The 18,549-nt window shown below is 45.5% G+C and overlaps 15 protein-coding genes across 15 annotated transcripts; 9 read left to right on the top strand and 6 right to left on the bottom strand.

Moving 5' to 3' along the window:
• Positions 1 to 343: 343 nt before the first annotated feature.
• NEDG_01563 (uncharacterized protein) lies at positions 344 to 1,078 on the top strand (the record flags this gene model as incomplete). The annotated part of the gene is made up of 1 exon (XM_067688981.1): positions 344 to 1,078. The coding sequence occupies one exon, from the start codon at positions 344 to 346 to the stop codon at positions 1,076 to 1,078; it is 735 nt and encodes a 244-aa protein (XP_067544568.1).
• Positions 1,079 to 1,698: 620 nt separating this feature from the next.
• NEDG_01562 (uncharacterized protein) lies at positions 1,699 to 2,694 on the top strand (the record flags this gene model as incomplete). The annotated part of the gene is made up of 1 exon (XM_067688980.1): positions 1,699 to 2,694. The coding sequence occupies one exon, from the start codon at positions 1,699 to 1,701 to the stop codon at positions 2,692 to 2,694; it is 996 nt and encodes a 331-aa protein (XP_067544567.1).
• Positions 2,695 to 3,121: 427 nt separating this feature from the next.
• NEDG_01561 (uncharacterized protein) lies at positions 3,122 to 4,513 on the top strand (the record flags this gene model as incomplete). Its single annotated transcript, XM_067688979.1, has 1 exon — positions 3,122 to 4,513. The coding sequence occupies one exon, from the start codon at positions 3,122 to 3,124 to the stop codon at positions 4,511 to 4,513; it is 1,392 nt and encodes a 463-aa protein (XP_067544566.1).
• A 112-nt stretch (positions 4,514 to 4,625) lies between these two features.
• Positions 4,626 to 4,904, bottom strand: NEDG_01560 (uncharacterized protein; the record flags this gene model as incomplete). Its single annotated transcript, XM_067688978.1, has 1 exon — positions 4,626 to 4,904. The coding sequence occupies one exon, from the start codon at positions 4,902 to 4,904 to the stop codon at positions 4,626 to 4,628; it is 279 nt and encodes a 92-aa protein (XP_067544565.1).
• Positions 4,905 to 4,920: 16 nt separating this feature from the next.
• On the top strand, positions 4,921 to 5,745 carry NEDG_01559 (mRNA (guanine-N7-)-methyltransferase; the record flags this gene model as incomplete). Its single annotated transcript, XM_067688977.1, has 1 exon — positions 4,921 to 5,745. One exon carries the CDS (start codon positions 4,921 to 4,923, stop codon positions 5,743 to 5,745), a length of 825 nt encoding a protein of 274 aa, XP_067544564.1.
• Positions 5,746 to 5,858: 113 nt separating this feature from the next.
• On the top strand, positions 5,859 to 6,281 carry NEDG_01558 (40S ribosomal protein uS12; the record flags this gene model as incomplete). Its single annotated transcript, XM_067688976.1, has 1 exon — positions 5,859 to 6,281. The coding sequence occupies one exon, from the start codon at positions 5,859 to 5,861 to the stop codon at positions 6,279 to 6,281; it is 423 nt and encodes a 140-aa protein (XP_067544563.1).
• An 8-nt stretch (positions 6,282 to 6,289) lies between these two features.
• On the bottom strand, positions 6,290 to 6,949 carry NEDG_01557 (26S proteasome regulatory subunit N1; the record flags this gene model as incomplete). Its single annotated transcript, XM_067688975.1, has 1 exon — positions 6,290 to 6,949. The coding sequence occupies one exon, from the start codon at positions 6,947 to 6,949 to the stop codon at positions 6,290 to 6,292; it is 660 nt and encodes a 219-aa protein (XP_067544562.1).
• Positions 6,950 to 7,323: 374 nt separating this feature from the next.
• NEDG_01556 (uncharacterized protein) lies at positions 7,324 to 7,698 on the top strand (the record flags this gene model as incomplete). The annotated part of the gene is made up of 1 exon (XM_067688974.1): positions 7,324 to 7,698. The coding sequence occupies one exon, from the start codon at positions 7,324 to 7,326 to the stop codon at positions 7,696 to 7,698; it is 375 nt and encodes a 124-aa protein (XP_067544561.1).
• A 104-nt stretch (positions 7,699 to 7,802) lies between these two features.
• NEDG_01555 (T-complex protein 1 subunit eta) lies at positions 7,803 to 9,371 on the top strand (the record flags this gene model as incomplete). The annotated part of the gene is made up of 1 exon (XM_067688973.1): positions 7,803 to 9,371. One exon carries the CDS (start codon positions 7,803 to 7,805, stop codon positions 9,369 to 9,371), a length of 1,569 nt encoding a protein of 522 aa, XP_067544560.1.
• A 182-nt stretch (positions 9,372 to 9,553) lies between these two features.
• NEDG_01554 (ATP-dependent RNA helicase DDX47/RRP3) lies at positions 9,554 to 10,876 on the bottom strand (the record flags this gene model as incomplete). The annotated part of the gene is made up of 1 exon (XM_067688972.1): positions 9,554 to 10,876. The coding sequence occupies one exon, from the start codon at positions 10,874 to 10,876 to the stop codon at positions 9,554 to 9,556; it is 1,323 nt and encodes a 440-aa protein (XP_067544559.1).
• Positions 10,877 to 11,021: 145 nt separating this feature from the next.
• Positions 11,022 to 12,953, top strand: NEDG_01553 (uncharacterized protein; the record flags this gene model as incomplete). The annotated part of the gene is made up of 1 exon (XM_067688971.1): positions 11,022 to 12,953. One exon carries the CDS (start codon positions 11,022 to 11,024, stop codon positions 12,951 to 12,953), a length of 1,932 nt encoding a protein of 643 aa, XP_067544558.1.
• Positions 12,954 to 13,474: 521 nt separating this feature from the next.
• Positions 13,475 to 13,756, top strand: NEDG_01552 (ubiquitin related modifier 1; the record flags this gene model as incomplete). Its single annotated transcript, XM_067688970.1, has 1 exon — positions 13,475 to 13,756. The coding sequence occupies one exon, from the start codon at positions 13,475 to 13,477 to the stop codon at positions 13,754 to 13,756; it is 282 nt and encodes a 93-aa protein (XP_067544557.1).
• A 92-nt stretch (positions 13,757 to 13,848) lies between these two features.
• On the bottom strand, positions 13,849 to 14,499 carry NEDG_01551 (uncharacterized protein; the record flags this gene model as incomplete). The annotated part of the gene is made up of 1 exon (XM_067688969.1): positions 13,849 to 14,499. The coding sequence occupies one exon, from the start codon at positions 14,497 to 14,499 to the stop codon at positions 13,849 to 13,851; it is 651 nt and encodes a 216-aa protein (XP_067544556.1).
• Positions 14,500 to 14,596: 97 nt separating this feature from the next.
• NEDG_01550 (uncharacterized protein) lies at positions 14,597 to 15,241 on the bottom strand (the record flags this gene model as incomplete). The annotated part of the gene is made up of 1 exon (XM_067688968.1): positions 14,597 to 15,241. The coding sequence occupies one exon, from the start codon at positions 15,239 to 15,241 to the stop codon at positions 14,597 to 14,599; it is 645 nt and encodes a 214-aa protein (XP_067544555.1).
• Positions 15,242 to 15,338: 97 nt separating this feature from the next.
• On the bottom strand, positions 15,339 to 18,452 carry NEDG_01549 (cation-transporting ATPase 13A3/4/5; the record flags this gene model as incomplete). The annotated part of the gene is made up of 1 exon (XM_067688967.1): positions 15,339 to 18,452. The coding sequence occupies one exon, from the start codon at positions 18,450 to 18,452 to the stop codon at positions 15,339 to 15,341; it is 3,114 nt and encodes a 1,037-aa protein (XP_067544554.1).
• Between the last annotated feature and the right edge of the window lie 97 nt (positions 18,453 to 18,549).

The raw sequence follows: 18,549 nt of genomic DNA, 5'->3' as shown, positions 1-18,549 counted from the left end.
GTTTGAACTCGGGTTGGTGCTCGTTTGCAGTCTTAGTGTTAGTTGGCGGGTTAAATGCCGCTGAAGAGGAGAGCTATTGGGTGATAGACAGCAATGATCAACCCCTCCAACCTCTCCAAGTTGGACCTAACATCACATACCTCGAGTTGCACGATGCTGAGCCCACACTAGAGAAACTACATAGTCTCATCGGGTTTTTGAGCAAGTCAAACCCGGAGCTAGAGCAGCATTTAGGGTGCCAGGATGTCCAACAGCTAACAGACACTCTACAGACTGCTGCATGTCTTAACATAGACCTAAGCAAGTATAGTGTTGAAGAGTTGGACGTGCCCCCCTAAATTTGATGAATATTTTACTCCAGCAAGTACACATTTTCGACAGTGTTAGTACAGCGCCAGATCCGGACCCAGTGAACACTGAAAAGAAGTTTTTCGGGTTAGTGTTAGGCATGACCAACATAAGAATCCAGACGCTTAAGATTTCTAACCTAGAAAAACATGTCATCGGGTTCAACAATCCTATTCCATGGAAGTTTGTTACTGTTGCAACTCTTGTGTTTGACAACGTATCTGAATATGTGATTGGGTTTGTCACAACATCATTTAATTTTAATCTGGAGACTAGTCTAAGCCTTAAACTACTATGTTCCGACATAACAAGTCTCACGTGTTTGGATAATCTGCGGCTGACCTTTTCTTCAGTCAGGTGGGTGCCTTTGTCGCTCACCCTGGATGACCTACCACAGCTTAAAGACTTTCATTCTAACTTCTTCTTTCAAATGGCCAAATCTAATACCTGCATAGACACTCTAGTGCTTAGCAATGTAGGAAGTGGCCATTTGGATCTTGAAGAAAATAGAATGCAGAGCTTGTTTTTCTTTATAGGCTCCACGGAGTTAAACCGTCTTATTCTACCAATGAGCATTTTAAAGATCATCTGGTGTGATACGGAATACAGCATATTCTACAATATGAAGGCTGCGTCGGTCTATATAGAAAACATCGACGACCCCGAAATAGATGGGAGCCTGGGACTCTACACACATGAACGCCTCTATAACCCGAACACAATTAAATAAAGACATCTGGCTTATGTTAACGCCCCTACGCCCCTCACCTGCATGGGCTGGACATCCCATTGCTTTACTTTGTGTTTAAGTTTTGTGCTAATCCGAAGCCCAACCTCAGACACCAAACCCAGACACTTACAATTTATTTTTAAAGTTGCACTCTTATTTCGGAGACTGGGACAAAACATATACGCAGGGCTGTCCCAATAGCTGGCCTTTTACAAACCCGAACACACCCACAAACACACGCCACAAAGGCCCATGCTAGTGATTTGTAAAGAACTTACTTGGTGATGTTGGTCGATTCTAAGAAATAATAAAGGACATTAAATATAGTTTACATATTAAAAACTATATCCGGATATGGCAATGTAAACACACTCTGACCGGATATAGCTGTTATCTGTTGTGATGCAATTACATTTACAGATCGTTTCTAGATATTCTGTTTATATAAGAAGTACCGGAACCAAACAGTAGAAACCATGCCACGAAGATCATACGGACACAATTTATCCCAAATTGGTACAGAAGAGGAAGGATGGGGTTTTATTCCTAGATCCTCACAATCAAGCATTAGGACTAGAACCCTAAGAAAGAAGAAATCCCTAAACAATCCGAAAGTATGGATGTTCTGCATTATCATATTCCTGCTGTTTAGTGGCGGTGGCTTTATAGCCGGAATTGTAGTTTTTAACGCGACCAATAGATCAAACAACAATGACAATAGTATGTTAGCCTCTTACAATAACACGGGACCCTCATACAATCAGATCCTGGCTACAAAGCCCACTACCACTACCACTAACCCTACCACCACAACGGAACCTACCACTACAACCAAGCCTACCACCACTACAAAACCTATCATTATAACGGAGCCTACCACTACAACCACTAAGGCACCTCTAATACACCCAAAGCCCGTGAAAATAGCTTACAAACTAGTTTGTAACTACTGGTCTGCCATTGATGAGTTCATTAATTCGACCACTAAGGGTTTTAGTGCATCCGAGAACCTGGAGTTTTCCCAGATTAGTGCTGCGAATAGGCAATCCATTCTGAGCTTCCTTTCTACCCCAAACCCGAACATAGACTTGTTGCTAAAGAAAACCAGTTGTAAATCTATGGTCCCACCCGCCATTGATAGCATGAAAGCAAATGTCTTTTTCTATACTCGCCAGATTATCTACATTGCGTATGAAGCATTCTCGTCCTACAAACAGACATCTGATCTAGAAGATTACCTAAACGAAACACTGATAAACAACCAGGGGTATTATTTCTGGGTGAAGGCTGCACTTTCATGGCCAGCGATTGATCCCGAAACCAAGAAGGCAATCATTGACACAGAAAGAGGCTACTACGACGCCGCAACCAAAGAGCTAGAAAGACGTAAAACAAATCTTGATAGACTTAAAACCGGCTTCGATAACTGGATGGTATTGCGCCAACAGAAGGTCAAAGATACCCGCTTCCGAAACCTTGTGCTAAGAAATAAGGAAGTCAACAACCACAATAAGGCTGCACAGCAATTTGCTGAAGCACAAACATCCTTATATAACAAGCTTACAGAAACAGTTCAAAGTCTAAAAGCTGTACACAACACTGTTCCTAAAATATAACAGCTAATAATCCAAGCTGCCACTAGAAGTTCGGGTTAGCAAGGATGACACAGCTTTCAAATAAAGACATGAGCTGTACCGCAACACCCCACACATTCACAAAGAGGCGATGTTCGGACTAGTTCTACTATTGCTTTTGTTTACTTTGCCAGTGTATTGTTGGTGTATTGGTTATGCTTATTTGCAAATGCATGGTAAAGGTATGCTTATTATTTATTTTTAAAGTACACTCTTAGTTCTAAAATAGCACAACAAGTCACAATTATATGAACTTTGGGTTAGTTGGCAGATGGTAAAAATATAGCCCGAACACATGGGCTTGTTACACCAGGCTTTCCGAACTAACAAAACCCAGGCCAGCCCCACCTCTTCCAAACTAACCTGAAAGCCTGTGTCTATAAATTGTGATTTTTTCAGTGCAGGGATCATGGTTATGATTGGGAAGCCGCAGACATATCTGCTGGGAGCAATGGTTGCATGCGGGCTGTGTGGAGCGTTCTGGTTCATGCGAGGGGTATGGAGTAAGTATAACAAGAAGGTGGCAATAGACAAGGACGGAAACCTAGTTATTCGTGGTGACGTGGATCTTGCCAAGACTGCTTGTTACACACCTTCCAAAGCCTACAACGAGCTTCATTTATTGAGCACGAACACCTCAATACTTGATGCCCACACTACATCCTCTCTACTCGAACAGTTTCTGGCTGCACCTAAAAACCTGCCTAAAGCCATCAGGCTGACAAACATATCCCTGGCAACTATCCCCAAGATCCTTGGACAGACCGCTAATTCGTACCATTTGTATTTAGAGAACGTGTCTTATCCAGTGCATTTGCCACAGTCAGAGACTTCCAAGAACAGTTCTCTAACTCCACCTACACCATCTATACCCACAGACTCTTTCCTAACTAGCCTATTGTCGATAGCCCCTAAGATTACTTCTCTTTCGATTACAGGAGGAAACATCCAGATCGAGAAGGGCGAGATAAAAAGAAACCCGATATATTTGCAGGAGCTCTGTGTCTCTGAGACATCACACGAGTTTGTTTCTCTTCTTCTGCTAGACAACGCCATACAAGTAGACCAACTCACTATCACAAACAACAACATCACATCGCTCCGCTTTTTAGACACCCCAACACTTTACACACTTACAAGGCTTTCAATCATCTCGGAGTATGCCCTTAGGCACATCCAAGAACGAAGCTTTCGATTTCTCAACACGTTGCACCATTTGGCCCTGTGCGATCTGTCTCCTATGGAAGTACTCCCCTACACCAAGATAGGCACTTCTCTGTCCCTGCTGACGATTGAGGCATCCGTGGTGGACTTTATGACCCAGCTGCCTTCTTTGGCAGTTGACAAGCGCCTGTTCAAGGATCTTATCCAAGCTATCCGGCTAAACGAGTACAACACCCTTCCCATGCACGCTATTGATGTTTTTTCAGGGTCAGTTAAGATAGCCACGCTTACAATAAGAAACAAAGCCCACATGCTTTCTGTTGTCTATTTCACCACCACGCTTTTTCAGGTGCTTCCTACCAACGAAAACACGCTCACCGATGTTTCTGTTGCCATACAGGCTCCCTACCACGGCAGCAAAAGTTTTATGCCTGAATTCATTAAGTATTTAACGGTTTTATTTGAGAGACTTGTCGATCTAAAGAAACTTGATATCAATCTCCACTACGCTAGCTCACTGGACATGTCTGGTATTGCCCACATGCTTTCAGAACAGCTGGCAGGCCTCAAAGATGTCAAGCTACGCTACGGACTGTCTCCATCTAACCAGGTCTATAAGCCCAGCACCCAGAGCTAGGAAGGGTGCGGTTTGATGCCGATCTACCACACACCACACACCACATACCACCTAGCCACGCATTAATACAACAGGCCTTTCGGGTTTCGGGGCTTTCAGGGTAGATAAACCGTTACCACTTTTTTTTCTTGCGCATTTCTTCCTTAGCGTTTCTCCTCTTTTTAATGATAACGCCTTGGTCTCTGAGACTCTCTCTACGCTCGTCAAAAGCCTTTGACTCTCTTTCTGCCAGGACCTTTCGATGCTTGTAGGTCGTGCTCTTTTTCTTGGGTTTGACACCAAGAACATCAAGGGTGTCTCGAAGGGTTCTAATGACCTCACTTCCTCCTATGCGCTTGCTAATGTACTTTCTTACTTCTGGGATGAGGTCTCTTGGCCTTTCTTTCTGCATAAAATATTTTACAGCAATGGGTAATGATGATATAGCCAAACACTACAATGAAATAGCCCCAGTTACTCTTTCAGAGAGACAAAGCTCTAAGATCATCTCCGTTCGAGAGCTAAATAACTTCATCAAGGCCATGCTCATTAAGAAGTACGTTAAGAAAAACGATGCCGTTCTTGACCTTGGCTGCGGCAAGGGGGGAGACTTAACAAAGCTTAGCTTTCAAGAGATTAGCAGGTACTATGGATGCGATATTGCGTCAAAATCCCTTGAAGAGGCCCTGAATAGATCTCTCTACCGAAAGTTCAAAGCCAACTTCATTTGCTGCAATTTCACCACTGAAAAAATAGTCCTTGAAGAACAGGTTGACCTTGTAATGTCGCAGTTCAGCTTCCACTACGCCTTCAGCACAAAACAGAGCCTGAAAAACGCTCTAAAAAACGTTTCTACCAACCTTAAACAAAACGGACTTTTCCTCATCACTATCCCGAGCGAAGACGTCATCGTGAGAAGAAGCCAGCGAGGAGGCTCCTCTTTTGGGAACACCATGTACAAAATAGAAACCACCTCCCCGCTAGCCAAGAAATCCTTTGGACAGTCGTACAACTTCTACCTCAACGAAGCCATAAATGGCTGCGAAGAGTACCTAGCCAGTCTAGAAGTCCTCATTGAGCACGGCAAAAAGTACGGCCTTGTTCCCGTCATGAACAGCGGCTTTCTTTCAATACTTAACCAGGAAATGAACGCTGACAGGGAAAGCTACCACCGAATGGTAAAAAATACCCCAACCCAAGAAGCCATCGAAATAATTGAGCTGTACCAAGTAGTGGTCTTCAAAAAGATTTAGCCCAAAGCAAGATAAGCGCTGAACCCCAAAAAAGGCTACCGAGACGCCGAGGGAGCAAATACCAGCCGTGCCAAAACAACGCTCTTTAAATTTTCTTTTTATTTTCTTCTCCCATGTTAGGATTATACTGCGGTGGAATACTTAAGAGGAAGCATCACTTAAAAAGAAAGGCGGACCCAAAGTACAAGGCAAGAATCCTTCGTACTAAGTTCTTACACGATCCCATCAGAGGAGCACCCCAGGCCAAAGGTATTGTACTGGAAAAGATTGGTCTTGGAGCAAAACAGCCCAACTCTGCCATTAGAAAGGCTGTTAGAATCCAGCTCATTAAGAACGGGAAGAAGATTACCGCCTACGTTCCAAAGGACGGAATGCTAAACAGCATTGAAATCAACGACACCGTTACGGTGGAGGGATTCGGAAACAAAGGAAGATCTAAGGGAGATATTCCCGGAGTCTCCTTCAAGGTGAGCAAAATAGGAGATGCCTCTCTAATGGCCATCTATCTCGGAAAGAAGGAAAAGTCTTCAAGATAATAAACCGTTTATTGCTGCGTCGATTCTTTTAGTGCACGGGCCAGTTCTGGGTCCTCAGAGTCCTGGAGCGACTGCTTGATGGCCATTTCAAGCTCCGGGTCAATATCTTCAATGCTCTCCCCGAGTGCCACGGAGACAGCCTCGGAGAAGGACTCGTTGGCACCAATGCCGATACACCTAAACTCAGAAGACTCCTCTATGCTGTTCTTGAAGAGTGGATAGTACTCAGCTGCTTCACCGAAAAGAATGACGCTGACAGCTATGTTGGTGTTGAGTGCTTCACCCACCGAGTCGACAATCATCATGAGATTGTTGTCGTCAAGAGGGCTTCCCAGAAAAAGAAGAATCATTTGGTTCTGGTTCGTTCGATACTTCAGAGCCATTCTGGCAATGCTAATAGTACTCCCCCCTTCAATTAAGGTGTCTCTTTTAATTGAGTGGAGGTAGGTGTAGATGGTGTTCTTATCCGACGTGGGGGAGACTATTTTAGTCGTCGCGGTACGACCAAGAGTCATGACGCCAATACTTGAAGACTCTGAGCGCTCGCTAAGTCTTGGTTCACAAACGCTCTTGATAGCATCAATTTGGCAGGCTAGTCTTTCCCCGGGGCAGTCTCGGTTAATGCTGTACATTGAATTGTCTACTATGACCATTAGGTCTCCTCTCATACTCACTGTTTGTTTGCAAAAAATACTATTTATGCTAGGCCTGGGTATGGGACATGGTAGCAGGGTCCTGGGGGTATGTGATGGTATGTGGGGGTGTGTGGTAGTGTGTGGTAGTGTGTGATGGTTTGTGGTAGTGTGTGATGGTTTGTGTGGGGTGTGTGTGGGGTGTGTGTGGTAGTGTGTGATGGTTTGTGTGGGGGTGTTCAGAGGGGTATAGGTCCATGAACAGTCTTTTTGCTGGTGGAGTACTGGTGACTTCTAAAACAAACCACCGAAAACCCGGAAAACCCGAAACCCCGAAAGTCGGAAAACCCGAAGAAACAGCGGCCTAGGCTGTCTTAGAAATAAAAATTTGTGTTCGGGTAAGTATTAGGATGAGAAGAGCAATTGAGACATTGAGTGAGAAATACAAAAGTGTATCTCTTTGTGAAGAGGTAGAGGTTGAGATAGAAAGATACTCTGATAAATACCAAAAAAACAGTGACGGTTCCCTTAATATCCTCACAGCACTAATTAGCCAGGCAGAAGAGTTTCCAGCAGAAATAGTTGCTGGAGGCTTTGGGCATGGGGTAAAGTGTGCAGCCAAAGGAAGCAGCAGTAAGTCCGTGTTTAGCGTTGAGATAGGAAGTGAAGTAGAAGAGGAGTCAGAAGATACACCCGAGGAAGAATCAGAAGATAACGACTACAATGAAAACTACTACGATGACGACGAAGGCTCAAGAGATAACCACAGTGAGGATGCAATGTGACCATGGCACCTATTGGCACCCATTCCACCTATTTCCAGGTCAAAAAAGGCTTTGGGGCAGAGCTAATCCAGACAGTATAAATATATTTGTAAATTTTATTTTTTATGGACTACTCGCAGAACGCACCTGTTCTTATACTTAAGGAAGAAACAGACACTCGATTTGGAAGAAACCAGATTGTTAGAAACATAGAAATGTGTGAAAAAGTAGCCGATATTCTCAAAAGCACACTTGGACCTAATGGCTTGGACAAGATGTTTTTCAACGGAAGAGATATGCTGATTACTAACGATGGAGCAACTATTATGAAAAGCCTGGAGATAGTTGATCCTGCTGCCAGGGTGCTTCTTAACGTCTCAGAGTCGCAGGACAGAGACATTGGAGACGGAACCACCAGTGTGGTGCTTTTGGCGTGCTCTATCCTCAAGAAGCTGAAAAGCCTGGTTAAGGAGAACATGTCACTCCCTCTGATCATGAAGCATCTGGAAGAAGCACTGCCTTTGATTAGGGAGAAGAGTCAGGAGCAGATGGTAGCTTTCCACAACGAGTCGTTACAGATGCTGGCAGAAACCAGTCTTAACTCCAAGATTCTTTCTCAGTACAAGAAACACTTTGGAGAGATGGTCATTAAAACGCTAAAAGCCAAAGACGCAGACATAAGCGTAAAAAAGGTGAGTGGAGGATCAATTGACAGCAGCTTTATCATCAATGGAGTTGTTTTTGAGAAGTGTTTCACCTACGCAGGGTATGAGCAACAGCCAAAAAGAATCGAGCACCCAAAGATAGCCATCCTTAAGGTTGAGCTAGAGTGGAAGAGTGAGGTAGAAAACAGTGAAATGAGAATATCCGGGGCTGAGGAGTATGCCAAGGTAGTTTCTACCGAGTGGAAGCTTATCACAGACAGGCTAGATAAGATTATTTCAACAGGTGCTAGCGTGGTGGTTAGCACCCTTCCAATCGGCGACTATGCCACCCAGTACTTTGCCAAGCACAAGGTGTTCTCTGCCGGAAGAGTCCCAGAGTCTGAAGCCATGCGCCTAGTCCATGCATTTGGCGGAAGGGTGGTGAGCACCGTTTCTCTCCTCTCACCAAGCACTCTGGGGCACTGCACCCTCTTTGAAGAAAGAGAGATAGGCAGAAGCCGGTTCAACTTTTTCCACAGTTCGCCAAACCGACCTGAAACCAGCGAAAGTGTCTGTACCATTGTTCTTAGAGGCCCAGGGTCTGAAATACTTGCCGAGGTTGAGAGAAGTCTTCATGACTCCATGGCAGTTACCCGAAGAACGGCCAACAAGAAGGAGATAGTGGCCGGCGGCGGAGCTTTTGAAATGGAGATCAGCAGAGAGCTAAGAAAATATGCATCAACTCTTTCCTGTGGTGGAAAGTTCGTTATCAAAGCACTATCTGAAGCCTTTGAGGTAATTCCTTTCCAGCTAGCTAAGAACTTTGGCCACGATCCCATTGAGATAGTCCAGAGACTCAGAAAAGCCCATTACGAAGGCCTGAAGAACGAAGGGGTCTCAGAAGAAGGCGTTTCAGACTCTTTTTCTTCATTTGTCATTGAGCCCCTGGAGATAAAGACGCATATGATCCAGGCATCTATTTCAGCTGCCATTGCAATTCTTTCGATTGATGCTACAATTGTGTCAGGTAAGGGAAGGGGCAGGGGCTGAGGGCCCATACCCAGCACCCTACCATACCATACCAACTAAACTGTTTGCCACCTTTATTAACTGTTTGCCACCTTTATTAACCGTTTGCCAGATTTATTGACCGTTTGCCAGATTTATCAACCGTTTGCCAGGACATGACCCTGATTTTTCTATGTTTTGCGACGACCCGACACAACCCGAACTTAAACCCGGCTGTGTTTTTTGGAAGCTGATCCGCTGCCTTTTTTGCCACCAAAGCTTTTTGCTCCGTGCCTCGGGTTCTTCTTTCGTGCTTTAAGATCTTTGAGCTTTTGTCCAAGACCTTCTTCTTTCACGGCAGCATCTGTTTCTCTTTTGGCTGCACTGACCGTGTCTATAAGCTCCTGGATAGCCTGGGGGTCTATTTTGTACTCTTCCATTCGGGTGCTGATCCTGGCCTCTAGTCGCTGGAAGTCCTGGACATCGTACTGGGTGACAAAAGTAATTGATCTTCCCGATTGACCCGCTCTAGCTGTTCTTCCCACGCGGTGGATGTAGTCTTTGTGGGTTTCAGGAAGGTCATAGTTTAGGATTAGCTTGGTATGGGGGATGTCAATGCCTCTGGCAACCACATCGGTGGCAATAAGTATGTTCTTGCTGCCCGCTCTAAACCCCTCAATGATTGCTGTTCTCTCTCCCTGGGGCTTGCCCCCGTGAATCACACAAACGGTTTCACCCAGCGCCGTTAGAAGCTTTTCCAGCTTTTCCGACCCCAAGCAGGTCGATACAAAGATGATTGCTTTTGAAATGCCCAGTTTCCGGACTATCTCGTACAGGTACACCTCTTTGTGCCTGTTTGGCAGATAGGCGTAGTTCTGAAGCAGATTGGGCGAAATTGTCTCTGAAGAAAGTGTTTCAAAGTGGAGCGGTTTAAGCAAAAGCTTCTCTTTTAGCTGGAGCACTCTTTTGGTAATGGTGGCTGTAATCAAAAAGGTGTTCTTTTTGTCCCCCAGCAAGCCAAGCACCTCTTTTACTTCGCCCTCAAAGTCTCCGTCAAGCAGCCGATCGCACTCGTCAAGAACCAGGTACCTGAACGTCTCTAGGGTTATGCCTTTGGTGTTTTTCAGATGATGCGCCACCCTGCCAGGCGTCCCAATGATGACGTGTGGACGAGAAGCAAGCATTTTACCCTGAATCACTACGTCCACCCCGCCAATGAGCAGTGACGTTCGCAAGCCGACCTCTTTGCCCAGCTCGGCAAAAACCGCATGGACCTGCTGGGCCAGCTCCCTGGTGGGAAGCAAAACAAGCGCGTAGAAGTACTTGTCGTCTTTGAGCAGGTGGTGGAGAATGGGCAGAGCATATGCCACGGTTTTTCCCGTTCCGGTGCCAGAAACAGCCACTATGTCTTTTTTTCGCTGTAACTGGGCGAGAATATCCCCTTGAATTGGGGTGGGGGTAACTAGCCCCATTTTTTCGCACGCTTCAACCAGCGACTCATCTAGGCCAAAGTCTCTGAAGGAGCTTTTCTCTGCGTGCGCTTCCATTGACAAAAAAAGAAAACTTCCCGGCCTAAAAGCGTTGCATCCACCAGACTGCCTCCCACCCACGAACCAATAAAACCATATCTACGATTAAAGAAGGCGTTTGATTGGTCGCGCCATTCTATAAGAAGTACCCCAAACACTGCACATGGAGTCTATTAAAATACATGGGGAAGAAGACGCAAGCTCGCCGAATCACAGCACACCAGGTGGAGAAAACCAGAAGAAGCTTTCCAAACTTATCAACAAGCCCTCCAGAAAGCGAGATAACAACGTAAACGAAGACTCGGATAAAAGTGACAGTGAGGACTCCCCAGGCGCAGAGATTAATGCCAAACTTGAAGAAAACACGCCAACAGGTCCGCCAAAGAAGCCTTCCCGGCTGTTCAAGGCAATGGAGGAGGAAAAGTATCCTTTTTCGATTTTCAGGATTGAGTCTTACATCGAAAAAAACTTGAAAGGAAACAAATTCTATGCTGGGCTGTGTGTTTATGCGGCTTTGGGCTTTCTGCTAATAATGGCTCCTAGCACTCTGGGGCTGCTGCTCCGGAGGGAAAAGATTCCTAGCATCTTTGTGTCCATTTCCAAGCAGCCGTCAATATCTGGGATGCAGGAGACGTTTAAGGTTTCAGTCTTTCTTGGGGTAATGTTTATCACCTACCTTTGTTTGTGGGTGTCTGGGGGAGAGACTACGTACTTTATTATTTTCCTCTTCAAGCTAATGAACAAGAAAATCACCAAAGACACCAGAGTGCTTCTGTTCATTTTTAACGACACCCAAGAGCTTATTGTTCTCTGTACCTTCTTTTTATTTGGGATTTTCCAGTGCAATCTGTTCTTAGAGAACTACGTGATTTTTAAATCGCCGGTGCAAGGGTACGAGTTGGTGGGGGCGGTGTCTTTCTGTTTTTTTATTCTGTTGGTTATGTTCATTGGGGAGAAGTTCTTTTTAAAGATGGCGGTGGCCTATTGCGGAAATAACGTTTTTTCACCGCGCATTGGTGATCTTAATCTAAAAATGACGATTGTCAGGCGCCTGTCGAGCTATGCAGAGGCCATTGAAATAGGCAATCTCTCCATTCTTGCCGGCGAGATAGATGCAGGCATAGAAATCACCGATAGTTTTCTTATCCACTATGCAGACTTTAGCATAAAGTCTATCCACTACTGCGAGGCCCTCATTGAAACCATCTATAGCAGGCTGGGGTGCACAACCATTACCAAGACCCATGTCAGAGAAGCCTTTGGCGGGCAGTGGCAAGACATTTGGAAGTTTCTTCAGAACCAAATGGGGTCCAAAACCACGGAGGACGAGGAAAGGGACGAGGTGGAGTTTGACGACTTGGTGTCTTTGACCAAGTTGATGTACACGGAGCGCATTGACCTGAAAAGAACCCTCCAGGACCGAGACAACCTTCTGGCCAAGCTTGATTTTATTCTTATTGTTGTAGCCTCGGCCCTGACCATCGTTCTGATCACGCCGGTGATAGGCTTTGACCCGGTCAAGTATATGGCAGGCATTATCCCGATCATTATGAGCTCAGGGTGGCTTTTTTCGGACATTATCAAGAGCGTTCTCAACAACTTCCTTTTTCTTCTCCACGAGCATCCTTTCGACGTGGGGGATAAGATCAACACGAAAGACGAAGAGCTTGTTGTGCTGCGGATCGACCTCATGTACACCACCTTCACTTCCACAGGGGGTACAATCTGTTATATTCCGAACAAAGAGCTTATCAACGAGAAAATCTTCAACATCAAAAGAAGCGACATCCAAATAGAGATAGTCACAGTGAGCGTTGACAACGAGCTCGAAATAGACGACATAAACACTCTTAAGACCAAAATCCAAGACATTCTTAAATCCAAGGACCTGATCACCAAAAAGAACATCCACATCCAAGACTACGAAATAGACAACTCAAAGACAAAGATAACCTTTAAGATCGAGTACTACTGCAACTTCCAGGACCCAGAGCCCAAGTACAACAGGCGGTATAAGCCCATGGAAATAATCCACGGCGTTATTAAAACGTCCGGGTTTACGTATATAGAGCAGAAAACACACAGTAGCATTTAATGGGTTTCTGTGCTGTTACAAGTACCTCAGTGTGTGGTTGGGTGCTCGGGACGTGGAACACTCACCTTCAAACACCGGGGCGCATCACCAACAAAGTAACCAATGTTTTACTTTTGTGATATCAGGGTTTGAGGGCTAGGCCTATTTAAGACTCGGGGCACGTGGTCTTACCATGAAAATAACCCGATACTATAAACCTCTCCTATTTTTGGCCCTGATACTTATAGGCCTGGCGCACCTAGGGTCCTGTGCTTCAGGCGGCGCAGGGGCCGGAGCAGGTGCCGGTGGCGGTGGCGGTATGTCCTCATCGGGAGAAGTATCTTCCTTTTCACACATCTTCTACAGGAACTTCTTCTTCCACACAGAGCAGAACGATGGTTTTGGGTACAGGTTTATAAAGTATACTGGCAATGTAGTAACCTATCCTCTGCTTCTGATAAGGAACACAGGTAGCTACATATTCCACTTCTTCTAACAATAAAGATTGTCTGAGACTTTGCTGGGACCTCTGCAAATATTTTATGAAGATCTTCTTTAGAGGAGGCTTGGAAGAGCACGTCCTCTCTGAATCGCTAGTCGTTGACCTGTCCCTACTCGAAGGAAACAAAGCAGTCAATCTCATTCAGTATTTAGAAAAAACCCAGCTAAAAGAGAAGTACCGGTACTTTGCCCGCCACGGAGAGCTAGAGGGGGGGATCCTTTGCGTTATCAACGACATAGACTGGGACATACTCGAACAAAAAGAGACAGTTCTTAAAAACACAGATACAATTTACTTTATAACGACCATGCATGGAGGATAGCAATCTAATAAGGTTTCCCCCCGCCATTGCATACGTGTGCTAATGCCAGCATCTATTTCAAAGGCAACCACACCCAGTAAGTATTTATTTTCTCATTCTTCTTCTCTTACCACAGTTAGGTTCTGGCCTAAATTGAACACCAGTAGTAAAACATAGCATAGAACATGCTGCAAGGCATTCTTGATGTATTCTCCTTTTTTAAAGGTCACTCTTATTCTTACTTTCTCTAGGGTTTTAAGAAACATAAGCAGACTTATGACAAGTAGATATATGGTGCTAATGTAATAGTATAGAAGTGCATTGGCTGCCAAATAAAGAATCATTGATGAGTATTTAGAGAGAAGGGCAGTAATTGTTGGGGTCTTGGCTTCTCTTTTGTGGAGTATGTACGTTCTATTGCTAATTACTACTCTTATTTGGTTTAGATCTTTAACTGATCCTTCCTCCTCTGGTGGCACACCCATTGACAATTTTTTAGGAGGAGGTGTTGCAAGAACAGAAAAAGGCGCTTGTGCCTGAAGACCGTCCTGGGGGCAGTCGCTGGGCATTTTCTGGGGAGAGGATGGAGAAAGAGAGGATTGGCTGGTGGCCAGGGGGTCTTGGGAGGTGTTCGGGATAGATGGCAAGGAATGTGTATTTTTCGTTCTTTTATTCTTTAAGTATCTCTTTAGAGCGTTTGTCGTGCTGCTTTGGGCTAGCTTGTATGTGAGCGTTAGCTTTACTCTTTTTGTTTCTTTATCCATTTTTTTACTGACTTATTTCCTTATATAGAAAAACGGACCAATGAGAGTGTCTTTTTGCCAGTAACAAATGAAAAAGTAAAACAGGAGACCAATCAGCTTACTGCTTACTCCCCGAAATGTTCTGCCTGAAAAGATTGAGCCGCGAGCTTTCAATCAGCACCGGGTCGTAGAAAAAGCTTACTCTGAGGCCGTGAAGTAGGTTGGCAGTGTTGGTTCTAAGCGTTTTTTCCAGCTCCAAATATTTAACCATCTGTACAAGAAGCACGGGGTTGAGATATTCTTTGTCAACCACTCTAAAGTAGTTATACACCTCCGTATTTAGCAACACCGCGGTGTCTGTGTAGTCTACAATGGCTACTTCGGGGGCTTCTTTGAAGAACTCGATAATGCTCCGGCCAACCTCTAGATTTTTGATAGGCGCGTGTCTCAGTTCTTTGATCTTTACAAACAACACCTTTGAAGACCTATAGCAGATAAGAATGTCGTTAGAGACTCTGCCCCCAACTACTCGAGAGACTTCGCTGCACTTGGAACACGACTTAGCACAGATGGGCTTGCCACATGTAGCTCTGATGGTTATTTCGGGCAACAAATACTCTATATCTGCCAAGTACGTTGTAAGCACTGGATCAGAGTTAGCAATACTAATACAGTCCTCTTCTAGCTGTTTGATTATCTCCCTAACCCATTTATCTATTACCAAACCCTTTAGTACTGCAGTGCATGGACTAGGAGTGTTCATCTGCTAGAAAACATAAAACTAAAAATATAGGATCGGGTTAGTTCGGGCTGCAGCATTCTGGCACTGCTGCGGGTGCTGCTGTGCAGTAGGGGTGGGTCTATGTCAGGAGAGCTTTGATGACTTTTGAAATGAAGGAAATGAAGAATGCATCTGATAAAAAGACCGTTAGAATAACAAACACCGAGTTTGGCTCTAGGGGGCATAGGTCTAGAAGTTTTCGCAGCCATATGGCTTGTGGATGGTCCTTGGCCGCATTAGTCACCGAAATAAGGAATGTGGACAGGATCGTTATGTGTGCCAGATAGAAGAAAACGAAAGAAAGGTTTTTGCTCTTTCTCTCCCTAAACGGCGCCCCTGATGTATAGCAGAAGCCGCTGTAAAGGATCTGGAAGTTGAAGAGGAAAAACGTGCCCGTGCCTATTTGCGACACCTCGCTGAGATGTCCCAGCTTGTACGGCGGCCCAATATACTTGTTCTCAATTGATCTCAGAATATGGATGCAGGCATAAAGATGAATAAAGTGCACACTGCAGTGCAGCGCCATCTTAAGAAGAATTGATTTGATAAAAATCCGTTGCTTTGGGCGCTTGGTCGACATCTGCCTGCTACTCTTGAATCGCGACATAAGAATGGAGAGGGGAATGGATATAAGGATGTCTGAATAGATGTTTTGTCTGTCTGACATGAAAAGAAGCTGTGTTTGGAGCACACACAGCGCAATAAACTGTGTGATCGTGATGGTAAGGATCTGTTCTATTTTGTTGATGGTTGTCACACTGGTAGACTTTCCTTCTTTGATAATGGAGAGAAGAGAGGTAATCTCTTTGCGGTAAACAACGTATGAGGAGACGCAGAACTCTCCAGTTGTGCCATCAGCGGAGCAGAGGGAAATGCCAACGTCCGCGCTCTGAATTGCATTGCAGTCGTTGGCTCCATCGCCTACAAAGCAAACCAGCCCTGACTCTTTGTAAAAGTTTACCACGGCACTTTTTTGTGAGGGATTCATTCGGGAGAACACCTTACACCGCTTTTTCACCAACCTTCTGTAATCCGGTGACTGAATAAGCAAGTCAAAAAGGTTTCCCTCAACTGCGACGACAAAATCAATGTACGAGGTGTAATCTTTTCCCTTCCTTACCTTGAGGATGTCTTTGTCAAGCACAACGTCGTCATTGATACACTTCCAGGTTAGCTCGGTTACATCTTGGTCTCCCGTGCGGATGGGGTAGATCACTGGCACATGTTTTTCTACAATCCCACACTGCATCGCCACCGAGACCGCTGTGAGCAAGCTGTCTCCTGTGCACATAACGCTGTCAATTCCCGACCCCGACAGGGCGCTAATAGTCGAGGTTGTCTCTTTTTTGAGCTTGTTCTCAAACACAATGATTGAGAGCAGCTCCAGCCCCGTTTCCAGGCTTTCCCTGTCAAGGAGGGGGTTCTCGATGCTCTTTCCTGCCAGGGCAATGATCCGGTACCCCTCCATCGAGTATTTGTCAATTACTTGGAAATAACTGTCAGGAACCGTGCTCGGGTCACAGAGAGTCTCTATCGTCTCGGGAGACCCCTTGGTAAAGAAAAAGAACCCGTTTGGCGTGTCTATGACCGTACTCATTCGCCGCGTGTTTGGATCAAACCCAAAAACCTGAAGAATAGTTCCCTGGTGCTCGTCCTCCGTATAGATCGCTCGTTTTCTGCCCGTCTGGCTGGCTACATAGGCCACTCTCGACCTTGAAAAGTGGAGAAGTTTGATGTCCAGAGGGTCCCCCAATGTTCTTTCCCCCACCGACTCGGCCGAGTGGCAGGCTCGCACCCCCAGCGCCGCTCGCGGTGGCATGTCATCGATTGTGAAGAACTCTTCGCCATTGATGCATATGAGCTTGACGTCCAGGCCCTCCTCTGTGAGCGTGCCTGTTTTATCGAAACAGACTCGGGTGATATTCCCTGAAATGTTTGTAACCGACAAATTCTTACAGATAACCCCGATTCTCTCCAGGCGCTTGGAGCACAGGGACATTCCTATCCAAATCGTGGTGGGGATGGACGGGGAAACAATCGCGTAAAGCAGATCCAGCGCATAGTACTTCCCAACAGCAAACACCAGCCCCTTTCGATCCATGTAGATCAAGAGCCCCAAAAGAAATGGTGCAGCTACGCTGGCCGTGATCCCAATGATCTTGATTGTGTCGTAGTAGAGAGGCGGCAGGGTAATTTTCTGTTCGGCAAGGTTTTTCAGTGCTTTTCCTTTTGTGGACGAAAAAGACGTTTTTACTGCCCGCACAATGGCAAAGCTTCCCGACTGGATAAACTCTTCTATTTCGGCACAGAGCGCCTCCCCGCCCTCGGCATGGGCCTGGAGGACCGTTGTGCCGCCAAGGACCTCTGCGCCTTCTTTTTTAAGCACGGGAACACTCTCTCCCGTCACAAACCCTTCATCCACCGCAAGCGTGCCCTGCAGCACCTGGCAGTCACAGGGCACCTCCAAAAAAGGAATGAGCAGCAGCACATCCCCCAGGATGATGTCTGCCGAGCTAATGGGCTCGGCAATCCCGTTTGTGAGGAGGTATGAAACGTTTTTCATCCTTGAGGCCTGCTTTTTAGCTGCGTTGGCCTTTATCTCCCGAGACGTCTCAGTGATCACCGTATACATCATCAGCACAAAGATGATCAGGGCGTAGACTATGTACCCTATCTTGATCCATAGAAAAATCCCAAAAAGCGTGTAAACATTAACTACCGTAAAGGTCGTGTTAAAAAGAACAATGCCTGGGGGGTCTATCTGTGAAACAAGCATGTTCTTCCCAAAAAAGATTTCTCTCTCCTTTCGTGTCAGCCCATCAATGTCTCTGTCAACCTGTGGGATCTCATACACCCGCGTGCTCCAGTTAAAGATCCTTCTCTCATGAAGAACAAAAATGTACCGGAAAATCCCGTTTCTGATGTAGTCATCTGCTATTTCACTTGTTTCTTGCGACTTGACTCTTTCTGTGTGGACGTTAAGAATATGGTTTCTGTACTCAACGACGTTAGCTTTTTCGTGTAAAGAAGTTTTGCACTCAAAGACCAGCCGTACCCTTGGAAAGAACGTGCAAATAATGTGGAATATCCCGAGACTCAGGACAGAAACGATGTAATACATAGCTCTGGGGAACCTCATTACTCTGCCACGAATGGGATGCTCTTCTGTTCTTTCTTTCAGAAGCTGTGCCATGATGTGTTAGGGGTAAAAAATTAATCCGATATTCTCCAATAGTCTCGGCAGCGGTTGGCTAGTGCCACGCCCCTGTTGATTTATTAGACTGGCCCCG

This window comes from Nematocida displodere (assembly GCF_001642395.1).
Source record: "Nematocida displodere strain JUm2807 chromosome Unknown 5, whole genome shotgun sequence".
Taxonomy (NCBI): Eukaryota; Fungi; Microsporidia; genus Nematocida; species Nematocida displodere.
This window is presented reverse-complemented; position numbering and strand designations above follow the sequence as displayed.